This window comes from Patella vulgata, chromosome 8 (genome assembly GCF_932274485.2).
Source record: "Patella vulgata chromosome 8, xgPatVulg1.2, whole genome shotgun sequence".
NCBI lineage: Eukaryota > Metazoa > Mollusca > Gastropoda > Patellidae > Patella > Patella vulgata.
In genome coordinates this window covers 48,182,876-48,201,009 of record NC_065886.2, presented here as the reverse complement: position 1 = coordinate 48,201,009, position 18,134 = coordinate 48,182,876, and the positions used below count along the sequence as shown (strand labels likewise).

Here is an 18,134-nt window from a genome sequence, read left to right as displayed (position 1 = left end):
TGTCTGTTACTTTTTGAGATGTAATTATTTATGGAATAAATAAATTCGTGCCCCATAAAATTTTAATAATCCGCCCAAATGACCCACACTGGTTGAACGGTCACTACACTCCACAATAAAGCAAAATTATCAAATAACTGAGCAATGGCGAGCATTTCGAATTTTTTAAAATAAAATTACATCAGAAATTAGAAAGAGGAAGAGGGCGTATTTAGTCAAAATCAATTCAGAACTTAACTCAAATTGTTTCAACAAATCTCAATGGTGGTCACATATAAAGGATATTTCATATAAACGTGGAAATTTATCTTCAAAAGGCCAATATTTTTGATATAATTAAACGGAGCCGGTGTTCGTAACATTGGACCTCTGTCAAAACGCTTCCAAAGAGTTATTGTTGCTGGTACCTTGTCCGGTGTTCTTTTTATACGCCCACAGTTTCATGTGGACGTATATTGTGGTCGCCCCTGTCCGGCCGTCCCCTACAGGTCACAATTTTTATCCGAATTCAACGAAACTTGAAATATAGGTTTATCTCCCAAAGATCTCGGGTCCTGTCGATATTGGCATGTATCGGACCGTAACTTCATGGATAATGGCCCCTGATTGTATGAAAAATCGCGTTTTTAGCTTGTGGGCCCTATAAAGGTCACAATGTTTATCAGATTTTGTAGAAACTTGAATAGTAAGTTCATAACCCAATGATCTCGGTTCCTTTCGATATTCGCGCATATCGGACCGTAACTTCCTGAATTATGGCCCCTGATTGTACGAAAAATCGCGTTTTTAGCTTGTGGACCCTATAGAGGTCATAATTTTTATCCGATTTAAACAAAAAAAACGTTTGAATATATCACCGTTACACCCTAAGAATGGATGGGTTCGAATTTCATCGTACTCAAATAGCGTAAATAAAATATGTCACAATTTTGATCCGATTTTAATAAAATTTGAAATGCAAGTTTATAACCCAAAGATCTTTGTTCCTGTGCAAGTTTATAACCCAAAGATCTTGGTTCCTTTCGATATTCGCGCATATCGCATCGTAACTTCCTGAAATATGGCCCCTGATTGTACGAAAAATCGCGTTTTTAGCTTGTGGTACCTCTAGAGGTCACAATTATTATCCGATTTAAAAAAAAACGTTCGAATATATCACCGTTACACCGATATGTTTGTGGTGTTCGAATTTCGTGAGAATATATCACCGTTACACCGTAATTCTTGGTTGAGTTCGAATTTTGTTAAAATCGGGCCAAAACTGCCGGACAAAATGGCCGCCCCTTGTACGCAAATAGTGTATAACATCTGGTATATCAAGGTTGTGGACCCTCTAGAGGTCACAATTTTGGTGAAACTTGAAATACATGTTTATAACCCAAATATTTTGGTTTCTTTCGATATTCGCGCGTATCGGATCATAACTTCCTGAATGGCCACTGGTTGTATTAAAAATCGCGTTTTTCGCTTGTGATCCCTCTAGAAGTTACAATTATTATCCGATTTAAAAAACGTTCGAATATATAACCGTTCCACCATAATTTTGATTGAGTTCGAATTTCATAAAATCTGACCAAAACTACCGGACAAAATCTCCGTCCCTCGTACGCAAATAGTGTAAACATCTGGTATATCAAGGTTGTAGACCCTTTAGAGGACACTATTTTGATCCGATGTTGATGAAACTTGAAATGCTAGTTTATAATCCAAAGATCTTGGTTCCTAAGCAAGCTTGTTGTCTGAATTAAAAAAAAAACCTTTCGAATATATCGTGAAAATCGGGGCCAAAACTGCCGGATAAAATGGCCGCCCCTCGCACGCTAATAGTGTATAGCATCTGGTATATCACGGTTGTGGACCCTCTTAGAAGTCACAATTTTGATCCGCTTTTGATGAAAGTTGAAATACATGTTAATAACCCAAAGATCTTGGTTCCTTTCGGTAATTCAAGCGTATCGGATCGTAACTTCCTGAATTATGACCCTTGATTACACAAAAAAATCACGTTTTTAGCTTGCGGTTCCTGTAGATGTCACATTTTTCATCCGATTTAAAACAAAAACATGCGAATATATCACAATTACACACTAAGACCTTGGTTCCTTTTGATAATCGCGCACATCCGAACGTAACTTACAAGATTATGGCTCCAAATTGTTCGAAAAAACGCATTTTTAACTCGCGGATTCTCTAGAGGTCACAATTTTTTTTCCGATTTTAAAAACCGTTTAAATATATCACAATTCCACCATAATGAAGGTTGAATTCGAATTTCGGGAAATCGAAATGAAAATGCCCGACAAAATGGCCGCTCTTTGTACGCAAATTGTGTATAAGTGTATACAATACGAAGGTTGTGGACCCTTTAGAGGTCACAATTTTTATCCGATTTTGATGAAACTTAAAACATATCTTTATATCCCAAAGTTCTCATTCCGTTTTGATATTTGCGCATTTCAGACCACAACTTTCTGGATTATTGCCCCTGATTGTACAAAAAATTCCGTTTGTTTTTAGCTTGTTCTCTGTCCATCTCTTTCAAAATGTGGGCGTATCCTGCCTGGCAGCCGCTGGTTAATCTTTATTAATGATATATATGAAGATCTAGGATCAAACGTGCGATCTGCCCCTTTTCCTTGTTATTAACAATGCTGATCAGACGCGCGATATTTTAAACCGAGACATAGGAGTTTGCTTTAATCCTTTAAAAACTATTAGCTTGGCTTTTCAAGAACAATCGCCCCGTGTGATTTTAATTATGATTTTAATAATGTACCTATAAGTGAAAGTAGCCACCATACGCACCTCGGTGTTATTTTCAACTCGAAGCGAAATTGGTGAGGGTGGGTGGGGCACATATAACTAATTAACTAAAAATTTTGGAGATTATTTACAAATCGTTCATTCTGGGGTTTTTTTTATTATGCTGATATTTTGTGGGATAACTGTACAACCGAACATGCAAATAAACTAGAAGAAGTACAAAATCTTAAATCGCCTTAAGAAAGATTAGTTTCGCAAAACGATTTTAAGCATTTTAGATAAAATCCACCAAAATAGTATTTTAAGCTAAAGTTTTATCGTAACTTTAAATAAGCATATAACATTTTTTCAACAAACCCATTTGAGATTATTGATTTATCTTTCTACAAATCATCATAACCCCAAACCATATGAGCAAACACTTTGCATATGGCATGTCTAGTATTATAGGCCTACATGCCTTCTAATAGCAAGAAATTGGCCATTTTAAACCATTGTAGGCCCACACGAAGATATTGTTTATATAGATAAGAGGGCTCTTCTTTCCACGACACTAGATATGAAGTGAGTTCAGATTTTCTTTTGTAAATGATGGTATGTTAAAAAAATATGTGAACCGGGCCATTGGCAATATTATCATTATTTCAAATATATCTATATGTCGCAATAGATCTAACAACGTAGGCCTGCCTAATCAATTTTAAGTTAGGAGAAGTTGACGGCTGTCCTAAGTTAAACTTATCCCTAAAATAGTTTTGTGAAACGCCACTATTTTAAGTTAAGATAAAATTTTAACTTAAAATATTATTTTAGTGGATGTTATCAAAAATGCTTAAAATTGTTTTGTGAAACTCGTCTATCTTAAGTTAGGATGAAATTTTAGTTTAAGAGGATTTTACGGAGATTTAAGTTTTTGTGAAACAGGGCCCTGGTCTTTCAGAGGGTACATCTCACGAAATACTTTACTCTGAGACTGGCTTTTGTCCTGTGAAATGTCGTCGAACCCAACATAAATTGACTACTTTTTACAAAACAGTGCACAATGATGTTCCAGAATTTATCTCAAACAAGATGCCATTCCTGGGATCAGATGGCCACTCGCACCAGCTGCGTAAATCAAGATTTATTTAAAAACTTTTAAGAGTCGAACTCACCCTTATCAAAGATCTTTTTCCCCCTTCTAAATCGCACCCTGGAACAACCATGAAATTGTTATTTTAAGTACGGAGTCTATATCACAATTTTAATCAAAAGTCATATAGAAATATTTAACTCCATCTAAGAACATATTTTACTTCGGAAATGAGGCATTGTAATGTGATCTAAACCATCACAAAGTCATGATCTACACATCTGAAAACCAAACGTATGTCTGTGGTAAATCTTTGTCCATTATATAACCATCCACGACCGCAAACATTAGATAGACTATATCCTAAATGCGAAAACAGCATTTGTACCTGCAGTTATTAACTATTCAATTTTCAACACTTTACGAATCTTCATAATCAGAACATAACTATTTAAATTATGAGTATCACCTTAGGTAATTCTTCCCCAAAATTGCAATGCTAAAAATGCTTACTGCCCGCTTCCTCAATACTGATGACAACCGGGCACCCTCATTTTGTTTGCTTTTTCTTTTGGTTTATATTCTTGGTATTTGTCATACCCCGCTTCATCATTATTTACTCCTTAGTCAGGAAGCGATATTTATAAGCATAATCATGCTTGTTTTCGTATCCTAATACTGTAATTTAGTTATAAAACTGTAAACATTACAAATAAATATTGTTTAAACCAATTTCTACGATTACTAAGCAAAATATTCAGCAGGGATATTAGTACAAATCAGAAAGGTACTGTCAGGAATAATTATCTAACAGTCATTTGGATTGTAGTCACGTTTGCACGTTGTAAATTCATCAAAGAAACGGTGGTCTTCACCTTCTATCATTACAAGAAAACATACTCAGAAAGTTATTCGGAGAGGATCCGACTTATGGTGCATACCAGAGCATTGAGATGAGTAGACATAATTTCGCGGTTTAAGATTACGTACAAAAACCGCTAAGAATAATAACAATATTTCTTAGAATGGCAGCCACGTGTGAATTTTGTCAATGTGCCGGGCTGATCAATATCATGACATTATGGCATTACCTGACAGTGGAACACGCCGCCCCCATCTGCCCAGATAGATAAGCGTGTTGACTTATTTATCAATGTTAAAGGACAGAAAAAGGTGGTTCCAATACTTCGACATTAAAATATGGGCGGATACAAAAATAAATAAAATGAAACTGGGTTTAACGACCTACTATCCTGCTCCGACTGGGCTATTGAAGACGGCCATACGCCATACAGTGTGCTATGGGGGAGATTTTGCCCGGACAGCGGCCCAACGGTCTACTCTTATATCGAATTACAACTGCCAAGGGATCTCTTACGTGCACGCCAATGTGTACACGTGACCTCGGTCCATGTAAGTCCCCCGTCCAGCACCACGGATAAAAAAAAATAAACTGATGATAGTAATAGTTGTAACCACAATTAATGGACACAATATTTAAGCAATAGGGATCACTTGCAAACTACATTATTGTGAAAGATGAATCTCTAACATGAATATCAGTCCAATAACGGCTCAATTCCATCCAGTATCTACATTTTTTTGTCCACGAAATTTTAATGATAGTCTGTTTTAAATCCGATTGAATCCAAGCCGAGACATTTTCTAACGTTGGTATTTTGATTTTATTTTCTTAATTAAACGTTAAATAATCAATCAGCGTACCTATTAAGGTACCTATTTGATATATTAGTCACAAATGCCAATGGCGCATCGTTACTTGGAATCTAAACGTTGTTCTAATTAGTCCGGGAGCCCAGTGAGATTTAATCAAAATATTGAGTCCAAAAGGTTTGAGGTCTACAATACATATTTTACCCCTAGATCATTTTAGAAAGCCAAGTCTTAAGTTTTGTAAGCAGTGCATATACCTGGGAGCGCTCCCCCTAACCCTCCCATATTTAATGGGAGTTAAAATTCAATGTCCATCTACAATTTTTTTGCAAGCGTTTCACACTTAACACTAAGAAACAGAATGCATGACTTAAGAGCATACAATGTTGTGCTAATGCTACTTAAGAGCTTAATTAATTAGCACTAATTAGTGACCGTAATTAAAATTTAGAGTCCATAACTAAAACAAAGACTAAAAGCTAGCTAACCAAGTCATGAAACCAAAAATATCACTTAAGAGCGACAAAAGTTGAACAAACCTTGCTTAAGACTCGTTCAAAGGTCAAAGGTCACTAATCACTTACCATAATTAAAATTTAGTGTCCATAACTGAAACAAAGCCTAAAAGCTAGCTAACCAAGTCAGGAAACCCAAAATATCACTTAAGAGCGACAAAAATTGAACAAACCTTGCTTAAGAGTGGTTCAACGGTGTCAAAGGTCAAATTTTAGGTCACATAACGACGTTTGAGTGTATTTGATTAAATTGTCTTGTCCGGGATTATTCTTCTTTCTAATACCATTTCTATGAGTTTCACTGCACAAAATGACTGCTTAAGAGCATGAAATTCTGTACTAATGCTACTTGAGAGCTAATTAATTAGCACTAATTTGTGACCATAATTAAAATTTAGAGTCCATAGCTGAAACAAAGCCTAAAAGCTAGCTAACCAAGTCAGGAAGCCAACAATATCACTTAAGAGCAAAAAAAGTTGAACAAACTTGGCGTAAGACTGGTGACAAAGGTCATATTTTGGGCCACATTAAGACCAATTAACCAATCAACCCATCAAATTGCTTATCTCTGCTTGCCCTAAAGAGATGCGGAAAAACTATGCGACGAATCACTCATTCCTAGGAAATGAAAAACTGTTCAGTTTTTCCATTTCCATTTATTCTAAATATTGAGAATGGAAGTATAGAACTGGATAACTCTCTGGTTTTAAAAAAATGCAGACAATTAAATTATGAATTAGTCCATATACGATTCGAAACATTTATGTGTTCTCCTTTACATGGATCTTTACGGGAAAAAAAGTCGAAATCGGAAGGTTATTTTCCGTATAATGCTATCAAGACCGGTTTATACTTACAAGATGTTTGTGCTAGATAAGATAAGATAAGATGTTAATTGCATCAAAACGTCTATTTAGGACAACACGTATACATTTAATATAACATAGAAAACACATACATTTACACACAAGTAATACATTCATACAGACATGCGATACTCTTGTTGGCTAATACTCTTGTTTCATCATTTTCATTCTATTATGGATAATCGCTCCTAAATATTTCCAATTGTAAATTAGATTTACTGTGGAGTGAGGCACGGATTTCGGAATGCGATGCTGTTTTGGGCGATTTCAACACCAGAGATGCTTCTTAAAGGAGGCATACAATCCCTGCGACCGACCCATGACATTTCTAGATATCAAATTAATTGTGATTAATTACAATATTCGATTTGTGTATTCCACCAATGCTACTTCTATTTATATATATATGTATGCGAAGTGGATAATTATTTTGATATAATATTTGTATTGTCATCATTGTGTTCCATACAGTGGCGGCGCCACCCGTCGGTGGTGGGGGGGGGGGCAAAGCTGGGGCAAAGTCCAAGGTTAAGGGGGCATAGGGGAAGGGAGTTCTCCTTCAGACAATTTTGAAAAACAGGCTGCCGTAAATGCAGCCTGGCAGTATTTCAGGCACTGATCGTTGAGGAAAAGTGTCTAACTAACGGACTTGCGAACCGAGCGCCAAATGGGAGACCTTCCCCCGAAAATTTTGAAAAATAGAAATGCGGGAAATGCTGTCTGACAGTATTCTGTCAGGCACCGATCGTCGTGGTAAATAGGTCTGACCAGATACCGTCCGTCGCCTGATCACTAGTTTATCCGACCAGAGAACAAAATGTCAAACGAACGGACATGCGAACCTCAACGAAGTCCCCTTGTGGGCGCCAAAGCAGCGAGTCCTTGTGGGGGTATTGTGGACCTCCCCAAGAAAATTTTGAAAAATAGACTGTCGGAAATGCCCGTCTGACAGTATTCAGGCACCGATTGTAAAGATAAATAGAGCTGATCAGATGCAGTCTGTCGCCTGATTACTAGTCTATCAGACCCCAGAGAGGAAAGTGTCAAATGAACGGACTTGCGAACCTCAACAAAGCCCCCGAAAATTTTGAACAAGAGCATCGCTAACGCTGCAATATACGTCCACATTCCAGCTTTGATTGATATGGTACTTTTTAAAGGTTTGACCTTTGACACCGTTGAACCACTCTTAAGCAAGGTTTGTTCAATTTTTGTCGCTCTTAAGTGATATTTTGGGTTTCCTGACTTAGTTAGCTAGCTTTTAGGCTTTGTTTCAGTTATGGACACTAAATTTTAATTATGTTCATTGATTAGTGACCTTTGTCACCTTTGAACGAGTCTTAAGCAAGGTTTGTTCAACTTTTGTCGCTCTTAAGTGATATTTTTGGTTTCATGACTTGGTTAGCTAGCTTTTAGGCTTTGTTTTAGTTATGGACTCTAAATTTTAATTACGGTCACTAATTAGTGCTAATTAATTAAGCTCTTAAGTAGCATTAGCACAACATTGTATACTCTTAAGTCATGCATTCTGTTTCTTAGTGTTAAGTGTGAAACGCTTGCAAACAAATTGTAGATGGACATTGAATTTTAACTCCCATTAAATATGGGAGGGTTAGGGGGAGCGCTCCCAGGTATATGCACAGGTTACAAAACTTAAGACTTGGCTTTCCAAAATGATCTAGGGGTAAAATATGTATTGTAGACCTCAAACCTTTTGGACTCAATATTTTGATTAAATCTCACTGGGCTCCCGGGTTAAATGTTTAAATATATTGGGGTGTCAGGACAGGATATGTTGGGAGATTGTAGAACGCGGCAAAACCCCTAATCATATAGCCGAGACATGTTGCACCTTGTTTAAGGAGACATTGTCACTTTATACAAGAATATACGTCATAAATTAAGCATTATGAAAGGTATAAAACTAGAAATTAAAGCTTACCTGGTAATTTGAAAGTGACAAGAGTCAGTGACATTTTAAAGATAAGTTTATGGAAAACCATTATCATATTTGATTTCTGAAACAACAAACAGAAAAATAATCTGCATTTATTGCGGAATAGCTGCAAAGATTCGGTAAATGCAAACACCATACACAACGATTAAGAATCATGTTAAGAATACTGACATAATCCTTTATTCAGATAATAATTGAAGATCCATTCCTTTCAATAGTAAGTAAGTCACAAATATAGACCATCTATGGCAAAGTTTGGGGGCATTTGAGTGGAACTTTTCACCACAAGAGTTTCACAAGATTTTCGACTTAGAATAATATTCAATGGAGTGTTTTGGGTCTGTGGTGCTTTTCACCACAAGAGTTCCCAAAAAAAATCTTTAAGATTTTCCAAAATTTCTTTTCAGACCTATATGCCTGTGTGGTACCACATTCCACAAGTTTTTTGACAAGATATTGGACTTATAAAACAAAATCAATTTTTTCCATAAAAATATTCTTAAATCTCCCTATATGCCTCTGTGGTACCACATTCCACAGGATTTTTGACTGAGAATAATTTTGATAAGAGTGTTTTGGGTCTGTGCTGTTTTATACCACAAGAGTTCCACAACATATTGGGCTTAGAAAATAAATAAATTTTTAAAAAAAAAAAATCTTCTCAGACCTCCCTATGTGTCTTTGTGGTACCACGTGGTGTTTTTTTTATCACAAGAGTTTTACAAGAAATTGGACATCGAAAAAATATCTTTTTTTTCAAAAAATTTCTTCTCACGACCCCTATATGCCTGTGTGGTACCACATTCCACAAGATTTTCGACTTGAAATTATACTTTAAAGGAGCGTGTGTGTGATAAGATAAGAGGTTTGTGCAATAGCAATTTCTCTTTTTTTAATCGGAAGCCTCTTATTTTAGCTGTATATCTCCATTTTTTGTTTTAATAAAAAAAACTGGGAATGTGGCCACAGCGACTGTCTTGGTTACAGCATTTATAGGACAAATTATAAATAGGATCTAATATTAAAGCACCCTTAATTCGTGCAGCTCATTTCATAAAACAAGAGCATCGCTACCGCTGCAATATACATGTACATCCACATTCCTGCTTTGATTGATATGGTACTTTTTAAAATGAAGAGAATAAAATATGAAATATCTTCAATGAGGCGAAGAAGGCTAGGCGTTGGGTTTGTTTTGCCAAATTTACAGACTAAATATTAACAAAAAATTGAGTGTGACACCGGTCAAGGGAGTCGGGACATGCACCAAAATAAATAGTTGCCGTTTTTACGGTATAAGGAATACATATGCAAAGTTCCAAGATGATCCAATTAGAATTGCAGACTGTAGCCGGTAAACACAAAAAATGGACGTGGCTCTGCCCTTGGGTGTGGAATAAGGAACTATATAGGTACAACCCTGTACCTATGCTGATATACTAAATTTGAACAAAATCTCTTAATAATTGCAACCTGTAGAGTATTTACAGACAAAAAATTAACAAAAAGTGGGCGTGGTACTACACCCCTGGGGGCTTGGGACATGCACCAAAATAAATATTTGCTATCTTACGGTATAAGGAATAAATAAGCCAAGTTCCAAGATGATCTATTTAGAATTCCAGTCTGTAGACAGGATATGGGCCAATACAAATAGGTACAACGCTAAGATGGATTATTTACAGACAAAATATTAACAGAATATGCGTGTGGCACCGCCCAAGGGGGGCGGATCATGCACCAAAATCAATAGTTGCGTCCTTAGGATATAAGGAATAAGTATACCAAGTTCCAAGACTACCCATTAAGAATTACGGCGTGTAGGTGACACACACACACAAAGATAAAATGGACATGGCTCTGTCTCTGGGGGTCGGGTATATACAACCACCAAAAACAATAGGGGTCATCCTTAGAGTATACGGAATAAGTATAGAAAGTTTCACAACAATCCGTAAAGAATTCCGCCCTGTAGGCGACACAGAAACACACACAAGACAGACAGGGACGACGGCATAATATGTCCATATTATGAATGTGGACGTATAACAAATTAGTTCGTAGTTAAAGTAATGGTAGGAATTTGCATTTTTCGCTACTATATCAAAATATGTAAGGCTCAATCCACGCTAAATTATATATGTAACATTTATGAAAACAAAATCCATATTTACATAGGGTGATCTGATGGTTTTAACAAAATCAATACATTTTTTAGCGATTAACGATATTCTCAATAGGTCGTAAAAATATTTTGGGCTTTCTAGCCATATTCTCTGTGGTGCAATGATTCCTGTCGACATCGGATTTTTACGGAGTAGGCGTGGCGTATCAAATAACAAAATGTAATTGAGTACCTTCAAAAGTTTCTTTTGGGGATCGTGCTTGGCACACACGACGAGGATGACCCAGATGGCAAAGATTAAATCGAACGCGATTACTGCCATGAATAGCTTTTGTTTTCTTGGCCGTTACAACAATGCAAATAGGACATGCGGTTTACGTTTCAAAAGCATTTTGGCCTGTGTTAAACCTGTAAAGCAATGGGGGGTGTTTCAATACTTAATTAAGAAACTCGCTAACTGGTATTTGATGGTCTGCTTTTCACCACCCGATTTTTAGGCTAATTTTTACAAAGTCCACGTTTAAGTATTTGTGCAGTTTTTTCATCAGTTGCAAACCACATTTCAAGTTTTAGCAGTGGTCGTAGAATGCCTATGTTCAACCTCTATCCACTTTGGGTGGGTGGCTGTCAATCAGCACTAAATAATTTTCGCCATCTTATTCCGCGAAGTCATTGCGCACGCGCTGCCATACTCTTGTTAGCCATTTCCATGGATATAAAGGCTCCATAGCAGGGGATTTTTCAACGCATGACAAATCTCATAACTTGTGAATAAGGCTTCAGTGTCACTATCTAACCGTGGCCACCATTATGAAACTCCTCGCAATTGACTTCATGACCACTATCCAAGGATGTTCGTTGTACAATTCCTTTAAAAGTCTGTCTAAAAATAGGGGGTGTAATCAAACGCATTCCCCACAGCACACATTTAAAACAGTAGCCTGTTAAAAAACTGTTTTCGAAAAAGGCGAGATAACTTCAGAACGGGTCTCGGAATTCCCTATCGATATTCAGCATTGCAAAATGTGTTCGTTTTCAAATTCCGTGTCTATCACCGCGGTCATGAGAAGACGAATCCTATCAATATCGCGCATTCCACAACTTTGCGTTCAAAATAACAAGTTTACATTTCACACATTGACAAGGAGAATATAAAAGGACTTGCCCTGGACCCCTTTGTACACACATCCTTGTTTTGTACCACTAAATATCTCCGGTATACCATTAGGACTTAAAACGCACGATTTGGACTTTGAAACTCTAACTCTAATGATACTGATGAATTTACCATGTATGTCATCTTCCACGGATAACAATGTAGTACGAAATTAAAAGCGACATCAAAATGGACGAATGTGCTATATATTCTACCACGAGTTTTAGAAACCAACTCAATATTGGTGTTGTTATCTTGCCATGAAAATATAGGAACCTAATATCCAATATTAAGACACAGTTAACACTTTATAATCAGTACACAAGTCGCGCATTTTGTGGTTTCGTGTGCCATTTTGTAATGAGCAAATAAAAACATATCCTACAATATAATATGGAAGTAATTAGTAAAGCATGATTCACAAACGACAAAATAATAATAATAACGTGCAGTATGAACTAAGGGGGCGTAAACGACTGTTGACGTATTTCACCGACCATATTAGAAATTACAATAACTTTTTAAAAAATTGAATACACATGTAAATCACTTTATATACATTCATATTGCATTAATATGTGTTTTTAGACCCATTTTTGCCCATTTCAAGGTTCCAAAGTATAGAGCTATACGCCCGTTAACGTTATTTTCGACGTTAGTTTAGATCATTGTGTACATATTTTTAATCTGCCTTCATCAATATCAATCAGATTATTTAAAGCTTTACATGTTTGACTGTACTCTTCTCGATAACAGTGTATATTACACAGCAGCTACATGAAAGCCAAGATGTTTTCTTAAAAGATTTCAGCATAATGTGGGAGTGATGCAAAGAGATTTATGTAACTTGAGAGAGCAATTTATTTGCGTCAGAGGACTTCTCCTGATTTCCAAATTGATCATTTTTTCGTCTTTGATTTCCGTTTTATTGGTGGTAAAATGATGTTGTGCTAACAAAGACCTGAAATACTGATTTTGGTTTCCTTTGCTGTTTAATATATGATTAATGAGCACGATTTTTTGTTCCATGCCTCCCTGCTTCTATATTGTTGGTTATTAATGGTTTTTACACAGATGAGTGAGTTTCTATGTACACTATATTCAGTGAACAATAGTAACAGTTGATAAATAGAAAAGAACTTATTAACGAAAGCTAATCGAAAGGGTAGACGGTGCTTAGCTATAGAATTTACTTAATTTCGGAACTGTGCAACTGCGTGTTACATATAACGGCTTTAAAATACAACATGTAATATAATAATAAAAAACGTATCACTAATACTTTTAGTGCACCCCCCCCCCCCCACACACACACACACATAGATATACAGTATATAGACTACTTAGTGTCAACGCATAACAACAACCCTAATTAGGGCAAGGGATGACGCTGTGGTCAAACCCTAAATAAATTTGTAGAAACACATAATACTAGCCACGCACCCTCGTTTGGCTTACGCCCGGCGCACACTACGCGACGACATAGGCAGTTTCGGTCGCCCACGATGAAAAAGAGAAAAATCGCCTAGTGTGCGCACCCGGTCATGTTTAATAAATCTGGACTCATCTGAGAACATTTACACGCGCCCATCGGCGATTAACCCAATTCCTACGCTGTCTACACCATTGACGTCTGTTTGCCATGTGCTGGCGAGTTAATGGAGGCACAACACGCGGTCGTCGCGCATGCAAATGGGCTGCATGTAGCCGAGATGTTTAACAGGACTTCTGGGATGCTGTTTTGGATTGGGGTCGTGAATATCCACAACAACATTCATCATGTTGTCCTGATTCCCGAACCTGTTATAGGTCTGGACAGGATCACCTTCACCCTGCCGACTACGGAAGGATAATAGTTTAAAACCGGAAGTTGAAGGTCGGTCTTCAGGGCTTTTTTAGGGTTTTCCACCTTTTGGAGGTAACGTGGGTGGCTTTCCACCATTTGAAAGAGGAGTGTTGGGCACAATCTCCTCTGCTGCCTCGGGTACTGTAGACGACACGTCTGGGTGTCAAGAGCTATTTTTTTCCAGTTCCGTAGGTTTTGGGGAATGTGATCCTGTCTGCCCAGAAGCTGGCAGGGGCAACGTTGTCTGACAAGCAACAGAAACGGGTTTTGGTTTCGCTATATTTGCAACAACTTAAAAGTTGTCCAACAAGCCTAATTTAGGTAGCAGCTGCCACCCCCGGCTCGTAGGCCTATGCGGGGAAACTGGGATCGAGAGAAATTCAGATTTAATCATTCTGGGCAATTCTGGTTTACTAAAGGTCAGACAATAAGTGTTTGTTAAAATGATGTTACCATTTCGTCGTATCTCTATGTTTAAATACAGTTACACCTAGTGAGGAGAGTTCACTAAGCATATCTTCCTCATTGCTGCCCTCTAAATCCTGAGACCTTATAATACCTCTCGAAAACTTTAGACTGTTATGAGGTGTTACCTTAAACATACATTATGCAAGAGCTAAATCTGATTATTGCAAGTCTTTATTTAGGCTTCAGGTGTCATAGAAATTATAAATTAGATCTTTATTTACACAACAAGCACAAAATCAACTCTGTAGACCCACGGATGGCTTGGATTTAAACAGGATTTCATTGATTGATTAAATTTTTTTTAAATGGCGTCGTAAGCTGAGATTAACCGTTACGTTGACGTCATACTCCGGGAAATTTTAGATCGAGGCAGAATGGTAGAGTGTACGAAGCGATGCCGCTGTTGAGCGAGACCGCATATATGCGAGACCGCATATGTCGGTCAATTTGATTGAAAGTTCGATATATACGGCCTTGATATTATGTTTATTTGTGGTTAAAATGAGAGTTTGGAGGTCGGTATTATACGCTCTTTTTTCACACTTGCGTTTACAGAAAAATTATGGAAATTGATAAACATCCCAGCTAACATCACCCCAGTTGAATTGCAGCCCATGCAGCCCCATTGGATCAATGTTTCCTATTTCAATTTGTCTGCTTCGGGAGTACACGCAGGCTAACAAGATTAAAGAAGTCGGCTATAATTATGCCTCATTGATTTGGTCCATTCCTTTAAAACTTTCGCTTCTTATCTATATAATAAAAGTCCTATTTTTAATTTGTAGTAACAAGCGGTTGCCATGCAAGACATGCCCACATTTTGCAAGAGATGGACAGAGAACAAGCTCAAAAAAAGTGATTTTTTCGTACAATCAAGGGCCATAATTCAGGAAGTTACAATCCGATATGCATGAATATTGAAAGGAACCAAGATCTTTGGGTTATAAACATGTATTTCAAGTTACATCAAAATCGGATCAAAATTGTGTCCACTCTCTAGAGGGTCCAAAACCTTGATATACAATCTATTTACAATATTTGCGTACGAGGGGCAGCCATTTTGTCCGGCAGTTTTGGTCCGATTTGTACGAAATTCGGACTCAAACATCATAAGGGTTTGACAGCGATATATCCAAACGTTTTTTAAAATCGGATAAAAATTGTGACATCTAGAGGGATCACATCCTAAAAACGCGACTTTTCGTACAATCAAGGGCCATAATTCAGGAAGTTATGATCCAAAATGTGCGTATATCGAAAGGAACCAAGATCTTTGGGTTATAAATATGTATTTCAAGTTTCATCAAAATCGGATCAAAACTGTGACCTCTATAGGGTCCACAACCATATTTTTACGCTATTTGAGAACGAACGGCGGCCATTTTGTCTGTCAATTTTGGGACAATTTTCACGAAATTCGAACTCAGTCGGCCTGAGGGTGTAACAGTGACATAATAATACGGTTTTTTTAAATCGGATAAAAATTATGACCTTTAGGGTCCTCAAGCTAAAAACGCGATTTTTCGTACAATCAGGGACCATAATTCAGGAAGTTAAGGTCCGATATGCGCGAATATCGAAAGGAACCGAGAACTTTGGGTTATAAAATTACATTTCAAGTTTCAACAAAATCGGATAAAAATTGTGATCTCTATAGGGTCCACAACCTTGATATACCATATTTATACGCTATTTGAGAACGAACGGCGGCCATTTTGTCTGTACATTTTGGGCCGATTTTCATGAAATTCGACCTCAGCTGTTTTAAGGGTGTAACGGTGATATAATAATACGTTTTTTTAAATCGGATAAAAATTATGACCTCTATTGGTTCCACAAGCTAAAAACGTGATTTTTTGTACAATCAGGGACAATAATTCAGGAAGTTATGGTCCGATATGCGCGAATATCGCAATGAACCGAGATCTTGGGGTTATAAACTCACATATCAAGTTTCAACAAAATCGGATAAAAATTGTGACCTCTAGAGGGTCCACAACCTTGATATACCACATTTTTACGCTATTTGAGAACGTACGACGGCCATTTTGTCTGTCAATTTTTGGCCGATTTTCACGAAATTCGAACTCAGTCGTCCTAAGTGTGTAACGGTGACATAATAATACGTTTTTTTAAATCGGATAAAAATTATGACCTCTATAGGGTCCACAAGCTAAAAACGCGATTTTTCGTACAATCAGGGGCCATAATTCAGGAAGTTACAGTCCGATATGCGCGAATATCGAAAGGAACCGAGATTTTTGGGTTATAAACTTACATTTCAAGTTTCAACAAAATCGGATAAAAATTGTGACCTCTATAGGGTCCACAAGCTAAAAACGTGATTTTTCGTACAAACAGGGGCCATAATCCATGAAGTTTGGATCCGATACATGCCAATATCGAAAGCAGACGAGATCTTTTGGGGATAAACCTATATTTCAAGTTTCGTAAAAATCGGACAAGAATTGTGACCTGTAGAGAGTCCACAAACAAATTGTGGACGGACGGACAGGGGCGATGACAATATACGTCCACATGAAAATGTGGGCGTATAAAAATAAATGTGATACGAATTGAAAACGTTACTTGATAATCGAGATTATGTAGGTGGAGTTAACGCCTGTCAATCAAGCGGCCTGCATTCTCGTAGACGGTGAAGAGGGATTTGACTCCTATTTCTAGTCAAAAATTACATTGGTGATAACTTTGGTCAGAATAAATTAATTTGACTGAAATTTTCAATATATTCTTCTTTCATCATCTATTTTTGAACTGTTATAGCAAGAATGACCAACTCTCTATTAAAATCTCCCATAATGTAATCTTTAATGGGAATGTTCGCTAAAGATCTCGATTTTAATAATGACAAGGAATGTTGCTCTTTAGCACATTCAACAAAGAGAGTACCATTCCTCATTTTCTTAACGCTTTTAGGTTCACCAGATAATCCTTAGCAACCAAGAAATGAGATTGTTTGCCCACTGAGGTTTCATTGGTACTCTGAAGAACCAGAAACCTATACCAAGTTCGGGAAGTTTTGTTTTTTTGGCTATTTCAAATATATCGTCTTTCGGCCCGAGCTCAAGCGGGCGAAGTTTTTTTTTATTTGAGAAGCCATTTATAAGCTTTGAAAAATCTCCAATCACCAAGGATTGATTGTACCACCCGTACAGGCTATTGCACGGATATCCAGCGCTGACGCCCGGTGAGAACAGCCAGTGATATACTCAGACAAAGTAAAGAGGATACCTTGTGCTTTATCCGATTGACCCAAGCCGCTGCTTCAGAGAAGATGTTCCAGGACACAAAGGTTTCACTGTACTAAACTAACAAGCAAACAGTGAGGCTGATGTCCCCCGACTAAATCCCAAAATAAATATGTGACATATATTAATTAATCGTACCTTTATTTTTTTCAAAAGTATCGAGCAATCAAACTATACACTACGTTTCATCACTCTCTATCAGATAGAACCAAGATTATCTTGTCCCAAAGCATGAAATTGATTAGCTTAGCTTCAGCTCGAATGTTAATCATTGAACTCAGTCAAGACATTCAGCTTAAGCAGAAAATTCTCACCATCGAACTTAGTCAAGGTAATGATATAATGAATCTATATTCGGAGTTTCATCGCTCCCACTTCATTATAACCCAAGTTATCGTGTCCCAAAGCATCAACCAATCAAAT

At 37.2% G+C, this 18,134-nt stretch overlaps 1 protein-coding gene across 3 annotated transcripts in view; it reads right to left on the bottom strand.

Annotated features, from left to right (window-relative positions):
• LOC126829629 (uncharacterized) overlaps positions 1 to 18,134 on the bottom strand; it is a 390,380-nt gene that overhangs the window by 333,752 nt on the left and 38,494 nt on the right. For all 3 annotated transcript variants that reach the window (XR_008788971.1, XM_050559609.2, XM_050559610.2), the window contains exon 2: positions 8,833 to 8,908. Coding sequence is in view for 2 of the 3 variants with exons in the window: in XM_050559609.2 (XP_050415566.2) it covers positions 8,833 to 8,899 (67 nt within the window). In the remaining variant the exon portion in view is untranslated. The remainder of the gene's footprint in view (positions 1 to 8,832; positions 8,909 to 18,134) is intronic.